We start from the raw sequence: 16,132 nt of genomic DNA, 5'->3' as shown, positions 1-16,132 counted from the left end.
AAGCTTGTGTTTTCCAGTCTAGCCTGTTGGGGCAGCATGCCCTGTCCCCAATGTCCACTAAGCAGCCATCTAAGGTAGAACTATGGTTTTCCAGTCTGAAGTAAAGAACAGTAAAGAAAATCAAAGAAATAGATGGTGCCCAGCTATCACTTCTGACCTCTTGGAAATGGGTCACAATAGAGAGGCCTGGAAAGAGTGGGAGAAAAATGGTGAACAAAATTCAGAACCATAAAAAGACCAAGATTACCAGGGACTGGTAGCACCCTGGCACAATGGCTCTTAATCTTCAGACCTGGAAATGAACTCATTTTCATGGCTCAGCTTTCAGCCAACCAATGGGCAGGATGAAAGACCACCACCAGGGAGGCACCCCGGTCTCAGAACAAGGAACCATGTAAGAACAAAGGGGGACCATTTGCCCAGGGTTAAAACTCAGAAGGCGGAACTGGATGCGAAAGAAAGATGAACGAAAACAGTTAACACAGGAGAAAAGTGGAAAGAATGCTATTACACTGTGGGGAGCAAAATCACTGCATTGAAACAAAACGCACATCAAGTGTTGAGCAGATAACCAATCAGCTCTATAAACTTTCACTAAATGACAAAAATTTAAAAATAAGTAAACACACTTTGTCCTGTTCATGTAAGAAGTGAACTTTCATCTGCTAGAGCAGATGTCTAAAAGTCCCCTGTAAGCATGATTTTGAGCTGGTGATAGAAGTAAACACCATATAATTGACAGACAAAAATTCTCATTTAACAGGCTCTGAAAACAATTAGATATGGAAGGAACATGCACTAACTTATCAAATGACGAGATTCACAGGCTTCACAAGGTGCGAATTCAAAGGTCAGTAAGTCAAACCTCCCAGTCATCAAGGTGCGTCAACTCTGTCCTATAGGATTGCTATGAGGTGGAACTGACCCGATGACACAGTGGCAGAGGCTTTATAAAAACAATTTACCTAGAGTTGAATGGTTTCTGAAACCAGTACCTTTAAATAAGAAATTATATGTACAAACATTCTCTGCTTTCATGCAAATATAAAAGAGATTCTGGAACAAGTTTCTACCTTTTTCCTGGTATGGCTAGTGGGTATAATTTTCATTATACCCAGTGATTTTTGAATCCTTTTGGGTAACCTCACTTTTCTAAAGCCCACTAAGAAGGATGTCAGGCTTACAGAGAACAGCCAGGACAGAGCGCACATCTGCTCGGATGGCTGTGAACCAACCGAGCAGGGGTGGCAGGGCTCTGAAGCAGAATGCAAGGAGGCCTGGAGGAAGGCAGGGGCAACCCCGTACAGCATGCCCACAGGATACCGTTCAAGCACCAGGCTCTGTCACGAAGAGAGAAGGTTTTCCTGCTCGCTGTTTCTCTTCACATCTTCCCAGAAAATAAGTGGGGAATCATTTTCTTTTTATAAATAGGGTATAGCAAGTAAAAAAAGAAACGTGTGTGAATGTGTAGCTATAAATGTGGATTTGTGGATCTGTACTAATGTGTGTTGTTGTTTTTAAAACAGCTGTCATGAACCAGACATATAAAAAAAGCATAAATAGCCACAGATATATTTTCCCAGCAAGTTTTAAAGTGGGAACTCTAAGCAGCACTGCAACATGTAAGCCTGAATTTCATCCAATTCGTCTGTGGTGGGTGGGTTACATCTGTCGGTTCAGCATGTTTTCCCACCAGGGTCAGGCCGAAGAAAGTATCAGCCCAGCACCAAAGATTCAACTGTGAGTAGATTTGATCTGGAACATTCTCTCATCAGATGCTGACTCCTAATTAGTTTGCCTTTTATTTGCTATTTGAATGTAGATGATCCGAGGCTACCAGATGCAAGCATGCTCTTCTCCCGAGAAGCACAGCAATCCCAGTATAACGGCCTTTTAATAGTCCACAATTCATTACCTGGTGATATCTTCAGATAGCTGGGCAGGGTCAGGGGGGTAAAATTTCACGTTAAACGAAAAGTGCCAAGCACCACCTGCAGGGAAAGGAGAAAACATGAAACCCTCAGAAACTGCAGAGATTCTTGTTCTTCTTGATGCTTCTAATGATAGTGTTTATTGCCTTCATTCTCAGGGTCAACGTCCAGGCCACTCTGGATCATCTGTGCGACTAGCAAGTGCAGGTAAGTCTGAAACCTCATACCGTCTCTAACCTTCACACCAAGCAAAGCCTTTACTGGTGCGTCCACACGGCAAGGGCATGGACTGACCTTTCTTGCTTTATTCAAGGACAAAGGTAAATATTTGAAAGAAGTGGGGAAAATGAAGATACAGATAATCTGAGATTAGATGAGGCTGGAATTGACTGGATTTACTGCTATGAATTTCTGGATAGCCCACATATGAAAATTATAGCAGTAATTCCCATTTTCTTGGTCCTTTTTGCTTTGTTATTACTGTAAGTCATATTCTATTATAATAACTGTCAAAGTATTATTCAAACTATCTTATGGGGGAAGATGGCATGGTGAATATTTCTTCAATAAATTTCTGTTTTAAATTCTTTTTTGCCTCAGGGAGATATTTTATTAAATAGACATCTGAATATATTTACTGTGCATCCTCAATTTCCTGTCCTTAGCTTATGGCTTGGGCTGGTCCCCTTGATGGTTTGTCATTCCTCCTCTTGTGTCACCTACTTGGGTTCTCCAACAGTGAGGTGCTCAATCTCAGGACCTGCTCGCCCACTCCAAGACTGCTGTGTTACTAAGCTTCATGTTTTATTAGTACTCTAATTGTATACGGCTTATCATTATAAATATAAAAGCAGTACAGTTTCTTCCTTCCAACACTTTATCTCTACCCAATTCTTCCTTCAACTCAGTCACTTTGTTCCCTCTCCCTGGCCTGTAGCGCAGTGATTGTCCAAAGTCTGGGGATTCCTTTGCTGAGATGCTATATACACATGCACCAACCACCCATTAAAGCAACCTAGCCTAGGCCCAACTGTATTTTGAAAGGACTACTGGGACATCCCTCACCATCTCCCTGGCTTCTGAAGTGGGAGCCCTGCATTTACTATAGCCACAGTCTTTGTTTATTCCACAATGATATACAAGACTTTCAGCTTCAAATACTCTAGGACTTCTTCATATTTTCGCTTTCAAATTAAAATCTCATCTTCCAGGAATTCCATTTTTTTCATGAGCCCTCCTTGCACAGTCAGAAGAAAAGCCCCGTGTTACTAGTATTTCCTACTACCCTTTCTTTGTACTGCCCCCTTGCCTTTGAGCCAATACTTAACTTCACACGTATCTGATGTTTGTCATCAACAGCATGCAGCCACTTATTAATGTATTCTAGTTTATTCTTGACACTGAAAACCCATGTAAGGCAGGAATAGCTGAGCTGCTTTATAAAGGACTTAGCATAGGTGTCATTTGGGGTTAATATTATTTTTAAACCACTCAGAAGATATTACTGAATATCACTGAAACTGGGCTATGAGTAATATGAACCTAAGGAGTTCTATCATATAAATATAATTTTTACTAGATTTTTCACTGTTGTAAAAAAAAGGTCTTAATTATAAAAGGTCTGATTAGTTCTCACTTTCCTATTGATTTCTTTCGGAATGCGATCCACTTTCTTTAATTCAGTGGAATTAAAACTAATGGGTAATTATGGAAAATGAATTTACTGCCCTTTTATAATTTGTATCCACTTCAAAGTATGCATTAAATACAGTGAATAGTTTATCGCGGTAATAGAATAATCTTATAATGAATTCAGGGTAAAAAAACTCTGCATTGAAAATTCAGAAGGAAAGAGCACAGGAAATGTATGCCTGTAAAATTCTCATTCTGGGGAACTCACTTTCAACCACAGTAGGCACAGAGTCCTCTGTGGAGCTCGTGTGAAATGCTAACTGGGATTCACCCCCAGAGATTTCTATTCCAGAGATTTTGAATCTGGTCTAAGAACTTGTGGCTTTCTTCGATACTCATTTTCATGAAGATTATCACTGACGATAATGGTGCCACAGCAAAGAGTGATGAAGAAGCACATGGTGCCCGACTACCAATTAGAATAGTGTCTGGGGTCTTAAAGGCTTGTATTGAAACAAGCAGCCATCTAACAAGGAATTGACTAAGTCCACAATGAAGAAGCACACCAGTTTACGTGATGCAAAGATGACAATAACAAAATCCAAATATGACAAAGGGAAAAGTATCAGAGCTTAAATTGTGAACACCCAACTTGTAGAAGGCTATGGAGGGCAGTGGGAGCCCCAAATCTATCTGCAGAGTATGTAGTCAGAGGAAGCCTCTGGCAGATCCCCTCGGGCAAGGGACTAGACCAGCTTAACTACCAGACAGAATTGATTGTCAATTAGATGATGGTGGATCGAACCATGCTCTAATATGAAACTTGGTTAGCTGACCTCCCGCTTGACTGAATTTTCTCTATGCTCAAATATTTCTGACAGAAACTTCTCTAGCTTTTTAAATGTAGTTGGTGGTCTTTTCTTTCCTTAGTCTTTATTTTTATCTTTATATTATTATTATTTTGTTTCATTTTCATTTTGTTAGTTTTCCCAATTTATGAAGCACCGAATGAGTGGACACTAACTGATGCAATGAATGGTTTATTGGGGACAGGGGTTGGGGGTGGGAAGGGTGAGGGGAATTAGGGAGCAGTGAATGCGGGAGTGGGGAAAGAACATGAGGACTGATTGTGATGATGTGTATACACTTTTACAAAATGATTTGAGTATGGAGGTGTATGAAATACGAATATTGTATCAAGAAAACGACTAAAGAAAAAAGGAACAGAGAAACCAATCTTGACCAGTGGTTACCATGGGTGAAGGAGGAAGAGTTGTTGCTTAGGGGCATTGAGTTAATGGTGGAGGAATAATTTGGAAAAGGATATCAATAATGTTTGTACGTAATTAAGAATATAATCAAGGGTATTGAATTGTACATGTGGAAGTTGCTTAACTGGAGAATGTTTTGTTGCGTATGTTTTTGCCACAATTAAAACAATTACACAAATAACAGTGAGTACAAGAAGAGGAAAATGTTCTAGAGTTGATTGTGCTAACTCTTCTTGATATGATTGAACAACTAAATTGTATGCTATGTGGATGAACTGCCAATAAAACTGTTAAAAATCAAACACAAAGAAACCCATGTGACTTTCACATGGTTCAAAGACAGGGGTGGTGGTGGGGGAATTAGGACCACACTTTGAAAATCACGACTTCTAAGGGCTCCAAATCACTCCAGGCTTTCGTAAGCATGATTTTGAAAGAGTGGAAAAGCTTAAGAAAACTACAATCTGTACTATAATCAGGTGCCCTGGTGGCCTAGTGGTTATGCACTGGGCTGGTAATCACAAGCTCAGCAGTTTGAAACCACATGCTGCTTCTTGGGCGAAAGATGGGGCTTTCTACCCCGGTAATGAGTTAGCCTCGGAAACACAAGGGGTAGTTCTCCCTGTTCTGTCGGGTTGCTGTGGGTCAGTATTGACTCAATGGAGTTATACTGTAATCAAAAAGATAAAAATCCAGTTAAGTCAGACATAAATTAATGAGAATGGCAGATTAAAACTTAAATATATATCCCAGAACAGTGAATAATTCCATAGAAACAAATCAACTGGAAGGATATGCTCACATAATGAATGGGCTTATAAGACTATTTCTCAGATGACGGCTGTTCCTATTGAGAAACAGGAAATGAAACCACTTGAACACATTAAAATGACTATCTCTATAATGCTGATAAAAAATTTATGATAAACAGAAAACTGTGGAACTGAATAGAGTTCATTCTTATAAGTAAATTCTAATTTTAGTAGCCTATGCATGCTGAATTGTAAATTTCTTAATACAGTGCATTTGGTAATAAAATTACTATGCCATATGCTATATATTAAAGTTACTTTATTATGAATTTTAAGACTTGGCATGCATAAAAGATGACTAAAATTAGAACTTTTTCATCAGGATGAATTCTTGGGTTTCATATGTATAGTTTTTATTGATCATAGATTTGCGATTAAAAATCCTCTCAATTCATTCTGTATTCCCCAAAGCTGTCATTCTGCAGACATACACTGGGCCTTTGGAATGAAAAGGATGGAAACACCCTTTATTTTCTTATACTGAGGAAGAGGAGGTGAGGGTCAATGACGACAACAGACGTGATAAACACTGTCTTGGTAGTCTGCAGACTTGGTGGAAAAGGCAGAGTATAGACCAAAATGGTAAATTCCATCTTTTAAAGGAATTATCATTTTTCTCGCCTAGTCCTTTATTTGAAGACTGTCACTTGGGCTTCTCCAGAATGCAGTCATTTGCCTAATCTGGTTAGGCTGGGTTCCACCTCCACCCTCAGCTCCCCCCACCCCCCCTTAGAAAGGCAGGTTAGGAGACAGGATGTGGAGAAAAAGAACTTTGTTAACAACAGAAAAGAAAGATGATTTATAAAGACTTTCTTTTAAGAATACCTTCTTTGAAAACTTCATATATGCAATTATTAGTCAACTAAAAAGCAGCCAATTCATTAGTTAGATGGATACAAAGGATTTCCTGTATAGTGTTATGATATGTAGTCAGCACATCTGCTTTGACTAACTTCATAAATAACCCCTTTATAGAGTTAGTAGATATGGAGTACATATTCATCATCTGAAATGTTTTATTATGGCTCTTTGAAACCCAAAACAGGACGATTTCTCCTTTTTATCATAACTCTGGATGTAGCTGGATTTAGCAATTTATCTATTTCTATCAAACTATTTCAGTGTCTGGTGAGCAGATGCATAACATTTTTCTTCCGGGGCGGGTTGGGGGGGAGATAGAACTCATTCAGTATAAATGTTTTAACTGTATAAATTATCAGCAAACTCCAAATATCTAGATGTGTATTTTCTTTTTGCTGAGATATTATATGCTGTTAAACCATTTTAAACTACTCACTACTCATTTTTTTAGTGTTTTAAATATTTTAATATCCCAACATCTTCAAAAGCACTAGAAATATTTGCGATATCTTTTAATAGTAAACTAAATGTGAATGATGTTTTAAAAATGCATTAGTTAAGCAAGTGAATGAACCTAGAATTTATTGATAAGAATATGTATTGATTTAAAATGAACATTATTTCAATTCTAAAGTTTACTAATGTTTATAAAAGTGAGAGCTACAGAAAAAAATTAAAAATTTGTTTTCTCTTTTCCAATTCCCACACCAGGGGTGTCAAACTGGCGGCCCGTGGGCCACATGCGGCCCCCGAGGTAATGTTTTGTGGCCCACGATGCTCTGAAATAAAATGTAACGAGGGAATTGTGTGTACAGTATTGCCTCGATCTCCCCTAAGCGCTATTTTCTTCATAACATTTTTTTCTATTTTCTTTTATTTCAGAGTATTGTGGGCCACAAAAAATTACCTCAGAGCTGCGGGCCGCCAGTTTGACACCCCAGCCCTACACTGTAGTCTGGAGATAATCACTATTAATACCTTTCATGGCCTTCCAAAAATTTCCCCTAGATTTATATGTGCATGCCTTGCTTAAACAAATGGGGTCTTCTTATGCTCTACGACCTGATTTTCTCCAAGGAGAGCTACAACATCATTCTACCTCATTCCGCTTGGATGGCTGCCTTGCACTTGAGGATGCTGTTCTATGATTGGTTTAATTGTTTCCTGACAAACAGATATTGAAGTTGTTCTTAGTATTTTTCCACTGCAAACAGTATTCTAATGAAGTTTCGTGTGTGTACACACATACATTTTCTTTCTTGCTCATAAATTGAATAAATTTCTTTCTACATGTAGAAATCAAAACAAAAACAAACTCACTGCCATCGAATCGATGTTGATCCATAGTGACCCTATAGGGCAGGCTAGAACTGGCCCCTACGTTTCCAAGACTTTAACTGGTTACAGGAGTGGAAACCCTAGCATTTCTCCTGAGGAGCGGCTCGTGGTTTCAAACACAACACCTTTTGCGTGGCAGCCCAAAAAAACCACTACGTCACCAGGCCTCATGGCTCATGCTACATGTAGAAATAATAGTTTAATACCTCCCCCGCTCATTCCCAGACATTTAAAATAAACACTGACAATTTGTTGTAACAAGGATTACACAACCCAGTTGTCAGTACAGTGTACTATTTAAAAATGCACCCAGTTGCCAGTATAGTACGCACCCAGTTGCCAGTATAGTACGCACCCAGTTGCCAGTATAGCGTACTATTTAAAAATTTGTTTATCCAAATAGGTGGAAAATGCCTCATTTTAATTTAAACTTAATTAATAGTAAATTTTAGCAATCTGCCACAGATTTATTAGCTACTTATAATTTAATGTTGTGAATTTCTCACACCAATGTATAAGCAAGTTAAAGCATGCATATTTTAACCCACTTTTAGGAACCAAGGAAAGAGGCTATTCACAGCCCAGTACATTTCCATCTGACTTGCTCTTCAATTTCTGAAAAACCAAATAGCTATTTCTTTTAGCTTGACTTTTATATTTTCGTGGCATTTAGGCTCAATATAGCCTTAGTATTGTATTTGCAGATTTTAAATGGTTAACTCTTGTTTGCAGCTTCACTTGACAAAATCATCTCTTTGATTTCAATGTATACATAGGGTGACAGGCCAATGCCACACTGATTTAATCTGAGTTCTGCTTATTGAATAGGAATTCTGTCTGAGCTACCCTGACCTTCCAAAGATCAAATTTGAGCTTTTAATTTTTCTTTCAAAAAAGTATTGTCAAAGTAGTCCATTGGGGATATACTGCTGACCTTCATATTTCACATAAAATCGTCCAAAAGAACTTACTTCGAATTTGCTTTTTTATTTCCTTAGAAGGGTCCAGCCAATTCTGAAAAGGAAATGAAAGTTTAAATTTGAGTCAAGGGAGAATCAAGAACCACATCATGTTTATCAGAGACAGACGCCCGCTAATAGGATCATCCCCACGGTGCCATCCACTGGTGAGAGCGCTGTCGGAAGGCCTCGGAGCTGCAGTCCTTCCCTGCCAGGCACTCACGTAAGAAAGAAAAAGAGAAACCTCGTGTGTGTACACAATGTGTGCTTGACAACACGCTTTCTTTGACCATTGCCTCCAGTTAGATATTCAAGCGAGCACAGAAATAGAGGGGGGCGGGACAGAACGGAGAATGATTCTCTTTCCAGACAAGTTAGCTGAATAAATTAAGAAGACATGTCACTTGATGCTCTGGCCATCCCTTCCCACACCAGTGACTCCTGGGATATAGAATCTCATGTATCTACCTGAAAAACTTCCCTCACAAATGAACACTTGCTTGAAATGGGTGTTTTTGCTCACCCCAAAAACCATACAGGCAATAATGAAGTTAGAAATGTCCTTGGCGAATCCCAAAGCATGACTCATTTGCACAAGATCAAAATGAGTCATGAATAAACTTTCTGCGACTGCATTTCTACCACCAATACAAGAGAACCTTTTCTTATATTTTAGGGAGTTATGGGGATTGGCAAAGCAAAGCCCTGAATAAACTCCATTAATCAGTTGTGAAAGTAATAGAGGTATTGCATTAGATATGAAATGCTCATTGAATGCATTGGACAAGTTTAAGTTAGCAAATGACCCATCCATCTGGTTTGAACATGCGGCATAATGAGATGGACGGAACAAAGACAGCAGCCGCAATCTGAACTACTCCAATACTTTATGTCACAACTCTACTATCTTCATAGAATTTGGGGATATGAACACGTTTTCTATCAAAGAATTAATGTACTTGATCTTCATTGGCTAAAATAATCAGGTGCAATATGTCACTCCCACCCCACTATATACGTTAGAAATAAAAGGATTGACCTGCTATCTCCAATTCCATAGCAATTTCCTTCATAAAGGAGTGTGGCGATGAACTGCATTTAGGGATTCAACATACAAGGTGTTGGGAGATGAAAACCCAAACTCACTGATGTCAAGTCAATGCCAACTCACGGCGATCCTATAGGACAAAATAGAACTGCCCCTGTGGAATTCTGAGACTGTAGTTTTTTTAATTAATAAATCATTTTATTGGGGGTTCTTATAGTTCTTATAACAATCAAATGTTGTGTGTTCTGTTGGTGCTTTGCTGCACCCTGGCTGACTTGTTCCTCCCCTGTGACCGTTCTGTGAGGGAATGTCCAATTGTCTACACATGGGCTTTGGGTCTCCTCTCCGACCCCTATCATTTGCATCAATATATTTGTTTGGGGTCTTCTGATGCCTGATGCGAGGCTGTAACTTTTTTTATAGCAGTAGAAAGCCTCATCTTTCTTTCTTTAAAATCATTTTATTGGGGGCTAGTACAACTCATCACAATCCATATATGCATCCATTGTTTCAAGCACACCTGTAAATTTGTTGCCCTCAACATTCTAGAAAGCCTCATCTTTCTCTGGAGGAATGGCTAGTGGTTTCAAGTTGCTGACCTTGCAATTAGCAGCTCAAAGAATATGCCACCAGGACCCTGCGGGGAGATGAAAGGGAGGTGGGTAAATGACCCAAGTATTTCCTTGTGTTCACTTGCCTGCAGTAACACGCAGCAGAAGCCCCTGTATTTTGTATGGCTTTTCATCTCTCACCTTTTGGTTTTCAGCATCTCGATAAGTAAGCCCAAAGTAGTCCTTTTCTAGCAGGTTCAGGTGTTCACATACTTTATCAAACAACACTTGGCCTCTGGCTCGTTTCTAAAGAAAACAAAATGAAAAAAGAAATCAGCATACAAAGTCAACAACTGCCGCTTCACACTGGTAATAATGTTTGTTGTAGATGCTTAGTAAGCTAGCAAAAAGTATGATCATCTAGTTAAAAATGACCATCTCATGTTTAACTAGAAAAACGGTTCAATGGTGTGGGCCTAAGCCTACAAATGGGTTTGCACCTGGGTGGCCCATATGCTAATGAGTTTCGGGGGGTGCACCCAGAGGTGCCTGGGAAGAGCACCTTGGCCCTCCCTCTCCTTCTGAAAGCCCAGGCACTGAAGGGGCTCTGGAGCACGTCTCCTCTCACACACGTGGTCTCCGTCCCTTGAGTCACCTGACAGCAACAAATTTGGGGCTTTGTTTGTTTAGCTTGGGAAAAGGAAAGCCTCGAGTATTTTGTAAAATATATAAAGCACGTACTAAAGTCACATTTCAGAACATCCTCACTGAGGAATGAGCCTGATCCTTGAATTAGGCAGATAGATCTTCAGTTCAGATGTCCTCACAAAGGATCACTTTCTTGTTATGCAATACTTTCTAAAGTTTATAAAATGAGCTCCATCCACTTGTTTTTATTTTTCAATTAATTTTTTTGTTTTAAATTAAAGTCTGTCATGAATTTTCACTTTGTATTAGTTTTCAACATTCGTTTATTTTACATCAAATCTTTCTAATTACATGCAATGAGATTCATCACTTTGGTTAAAGGATATTTCATTTCGTCCCATATAAATCTAAAACGTAAAGAAACATGCCTTATCATTGACTAAGGAGCTCTGGTGGCAAAATAGTGAGGCTGGCTGCGACCCAAAAGGTTGGGGGTTTCAAATCCACCAATCCGCTCTCTAGAACAAAGGACCTAGGGACGACTTATTCCCATAAAGATTTCTGCTGAGGAAACGCTATGGGGCAATTCTAGCCTTCCTGCAGGGGCATGATGCATCAGAATCAACTTGATGGCTGACAGTCACGGCATATGTTTGACCATAAAGAGGTCATCTGGAGAAAGAATAGAAGTAATCAATTGGGGGAATCATTCAACCTACTTATCATGATATTTTTCTGTTAAGTCTAAGTGATGTTTTTCTAGTTGAAAGATTGGTCATTTCATTAGGGTCTTTGGTTAAGATGAACCTGAGTGATATGACACCACACAACTGTACCACATTTTTATTTAATCCTGGCAAGGTCTGAACCTGGCCTTGGAGTCTGAAATAAATTAACTAGCAATAAGTACGCTCATTTGCTTTTGTTTGTTAACACTAACATGACAAAATTAGTGCGTTAAGCATATATATCTTTGAAGATTCAATGTAATAACAAGACATTTGAAAACTGATAAACTCTCTGTGCCAAAATAAAAGCGTTCAAAAGACCTGCATGTGCTATGTGTTACTATGCAACCACTTTTATACTGAAAGTTAGTTAACCAATCAGTTCCTTCAAGCCTATTTAGCAATATATTTTTTTATGAGAAAAAAAAAACAAAGCCTAAATTGTAGCCAGTTAAATATTCATGATGGTCTTGGGAAAAAATAAACAAAAACTAGTTCACACACAGCCACTATCAAAGTGAAGCCATTATAGAAAAAGGCTGCCATCCTCCCCCTTCTAGCAGATACCACACTCCCACTTCAAGCCTAAAGTGACAGAGGGCTAATGGAAGGTGAGCTGGGTAGCATCCAAGGGCCTTCTCTTGAGCTACACTGAGCAACAAGGTAATACAACTAGAAATCACTGATAGGATGCACAGCTAAGGCTCAAACGCTTAGTCTGTTTACTAACTTCAGAAGGGTATGTCCACAATCACTCCTCAAACACAGCACGTGAAATAAGCTTTTCTGCAGCATGAATGAAAAGGTTGTTCACAAGATCTCTAGTTATTTTATAAATCACTGGTTTCTCAGTGGATGCCTCACCGGCTGTAGAGCCCGGAAACTTCTTGAAGATGAAAATTCCCAGGGCCTACCACAGCCTTACTGATCTTTAGGAGTTCTTTGGGGCCCCGACATCTGTGTTCTCACCAGCCCTCCATCTGGGGGATTTACATGTGCACTCAGGTCAAAAGCCTGTGCTGTCCGAGTCCCACATCTAGAGGGTGCACAAAGTTTGTACCAAAATTGTTGTTCTTATTGGTCAACCTCGAGGAGCAATTTTGAATATTATTTGAAAACTGTTTTCAGTGGGACAGTTCAAGCATATACAAGGGTAGAGGGTAATAAAATGAAATTGCAAATATCTGCTATTCTGAAACATCTCACAAGTAAGTAATATGTGAAGCGGTTTAATAATTGGTAGAGAAACTCCACTTTCTTTCAATTCCAACTTCCCAAACTCTTTTTGAAGCTTTCTTGAATATACAGATGTGTACATACATGTCTAGGTGGACACACGTCTATATCATGGATGAAAGCAGAGAAAATCAGAAAGACGGTTCTGCATTTTATTGACAAACATGGATATAAAAAACTATGGATAATATTGAGAACAATGGGAGTTCGAGAACACTTCATTGTGTTCATACAGAACCTGTACCGAGAACAAGAGGTATGTCTTTGGAAAAGAACAAGGGTTTGTAAATCACTGCATGGTCTAAAATCAGGAAAGGTGTGTCAGGGTTGTTTTCTTTCACCAGACTTATTCATTCTGTATGCTGAGCAGATAATCAGAGAACTGGCTTATATGAAGAACCTGGTATCGGCCTTGAAGGAGCGCTTATTAGCAGCCTGTGATATGTAGACAGTACAACCGTGCTTGCTGAAAGTGAGGAGGACTTGAAATACTTGCTGATGAAGATTGCTGCCTTCAATATAGATTACAATTCAATATAAAGAAAATAAAAACTCTCCTACTGGACCAAATAGATAATATCTTCATAACTGGAGAAAATCTTGAAGTTGTCAAGGTTTACGGTTTGGAAACAGGAGTCAAGAAGAAATCAAAGGATGCACTGAGCAAATCTGCTGCACAAGATCTCTTTACAATGTTGAAGGCCAACAATATCATTTTGAAGACTAAGGTGTCCCTGCCCCAAGTCATGGCATTTTCAATCGCCTCGAACATGCATGTGAACGTTGGGCAACGAATACGGAAGACTGAAGACGAACGGATGCATTTGAGCTACGGTGCTGGCGAAGAGTACTCAAAGTGCCGTGGACGGCCAGAAGAGCAAACAAATCTGTCTTGGAAGAAGTACAGTCAGAACGCTTCATAGAAGCAAGGATGGGGAACCTCTGACTTAAGTTCTTGGGGCATGTTATCAAGAGAGACCAGTCCCTGGTGAAGGCGCCGTGCGTGGTATAGTAGAGGGTCACTGAAAAAGAGGAATATCATCAAGGAAATGGATCTGAAAACATTGCAAATTAACTTTTTTTTAAGTGTAATAACTTGAGCTTTCATGTTTAGATCTCTTTAAGACATAGACACATTTAAACTTAAAGTGTGGCGCTCGGTCAAGCCTGCATGCATCACCTGGGGAGTACTTAAAAATGCAAAGGCTTTGGGCCGATCACTAGAAATTCTCACTCCAGCTTCCATAGTCTGTCGGAGAACTGCCCGAGGTGGGTTTGGACAGTGACGGCTTTTACATTGCATCCCAACTTCGCGGTTTAAAACCCTTAGTTATTGTTTCGGTGACACTGGGTAACAAATCAAGTTACCTTCTTAATCTTCTAATAGCATTTGGCCAAATGTGAAGCCCTATGTGTAGTACACTACAGGGGGTGTAGTGCCAGCCACTCCCTGTGTGTCTGCGGTGAGTAGAGACATGAGATGTATGCAGAAAGGTGGCTGTGGTTCTGGGAAGGCCATGGCAAATGCCCACATAGTACTCCAAAGCACTAATGGCCAAGGACAAAAGTCACATTTCACTGGTGGGAGAGGAAATGCTTTTTGAGAGAGGCCCTGGAGAAGTTTTGACAGATGAGAACCCTTGACAGGTGATGAACAAGACAGAGTATTTCAGACAGGGTACAGCTGCCAGAGCACAGGGAATGCCCACCTTTCCAGGAAATTGTACTAGCACGGAGCATAGTAGTCACAGGCTATAGCCTAGGTATCAATACAGATCTATTAGACTCATTGTTGATAATTATTGATTATTTGACTCACTGGACAACAATGAACCAGGGAGAGTTTTTAAACAAGGTACTAAAGTTTACCTTCCCAAATCTGGCTGTTGTGATGAGGCTAGGTGAGAACATAGTTCAGAGTCTCTCAGATGGCAAGGTGGTATAAAGAGGAGTCAGAGGATGGGAACAGAAAGGTTCAATTGCTGCCTCAGTAAAATGAGCCCTAGTTGGCACCACTTGAATCAGGGAAAAGGAGAGGGTGGAATCAAGGGAAAGTGTGCCATCTGGGTGATGTGGAAGAGCAGTGCTCCCAGAAAAGAAATAGGGAAGACACTCCGCACAGGGAGCGCATGCAGACGCAATGACCACACCGTAACCGAGCACTCACAAATTGGTCCTAGGCAGGAGCTGAAGGAAAGATGCTCCCACGGAGGCATTGGCACCATCATTATGGCTCGCACCTGTTTGTGCTGTATTGAACCACTTCAGGCCTCCATGAGTTTACAGTGATATTATAAAAGAGAGAATCTAATTGGGTCTGGGGATGTCAGCCAACATAATGCTTTGAAAGTGGATAAAAGGAAAGAAAGATTTATCCTGACTTTCCAAATCAAACTATACCACTGAGTGAAATAATTCTGAAACACAGAAGTATATCTTTACAGATAGATTTCCGCTAATAAACGGAGTGATAACTAGAATTAGATTTCACCATCTTGCAGCCTTGCAAGAGTGGATGTTGGCACTGATCACCAGTGGTGGCTAATACCAGAAATAGGCAAGCAGTCATTGTGTGCCTCCTGATAAGATAATGCAGCATCGTGTGTGTGTGTGTGTGTGTGTGTGTGTGTGTGTGTGTGTGTGTTGGGGATGGCGGGGGTGGGGTGGGTGGAATTCAAATGAGAATCGAACTTTGAGGTTCAACCACCAAATTACAGGCAGCACAAAGAAAGAACCAGGATTAATGGAGGACTTGAAGATTAAGAGAGACTAAAGAGAAAGATCAACTAATGGCAGTGCATGCATTTTTCAAACAAAAGGAAAGGCCTTTGAAATAATTGGAAAAAGTAAAGGACTGACTGACTAAATAGTAGATAATATTAAGTAGTTTGTTTAAGATGTGATAAAGGAATTAAGATTTGTATTTTTTTAATCATTTTATTGGGGCTCTTACAATTCATCACAATCCATACATACATCAATTGTGTAAAGCACACTTATACATTTGTTGCCCTCATCATGCTCAAAATTCGCTTTCCGCTTGGGTTCCTGGAATTAGCTCATTTTCCTTCCCCCCCCTCCCCCTCCCTCCTCGCTGCCCCCTCCCTCGTGGACCCT

General features: G+C 39.9%; 1 protein-coding gene across 24 annotated transcripts in view; it reads right to left on the bottom strand.

Annotated features, from left to right (window-relative positions):
* EPB41L3 (erythrocyte membrane protein band 4.1 like 3) overlaps positions 1 to 16,132 on the bottom strand; it is a 268,892-nt gene that overhangs the window by 55,198 nt on the left and 197,562 nt on the right. For all 24 annotated transcript variants that reach the window (XM_045296254.1, XM_045296255.1, XM_045296253.1 and 21 more), the window contains exons 4-6: positions 10,605 to 10,709; positions 8,817 to 8,859; positions 1,916 to 1,991 (exon numbers count right to left, since the gene is read on the bottom strand). In XM_045296254.1, coding sequence (XP_045152189.1) covers positions 1,916 to 1,991; positions 8,817 to 8,859; positions 10,605 to 10,709 — 224 coding nt within the window. The remainder of the gene's footprint in view (positions 1 to 1,915; positions 1,992 to 8,816; positions 8,860 to 10,604; positions 10,710 to 16,132) is intronic.

Source organism: Echinops telfairi, unplaced genomic scaffold (assembly GCF_000313985.2).
Source record: "Echinops telfairi isolate 266 unplaced genomic scaffold, ASM31398v2 ScPeMD7_7400;HRSCAF=8409, whole genome shotgun sequence".
NCBI classification, from domain to species: Eukaryota; Metazoa; Chordata; class Mammalia; order Afrosoricida; family Tenrecidae; genus Echinops; species Echinops telfairi.
The sequence above is the reverse complement of the archived record's forward strand: the minus strand, read 5'-3'. Positions and strand labels throughout refer to the sequence as shown.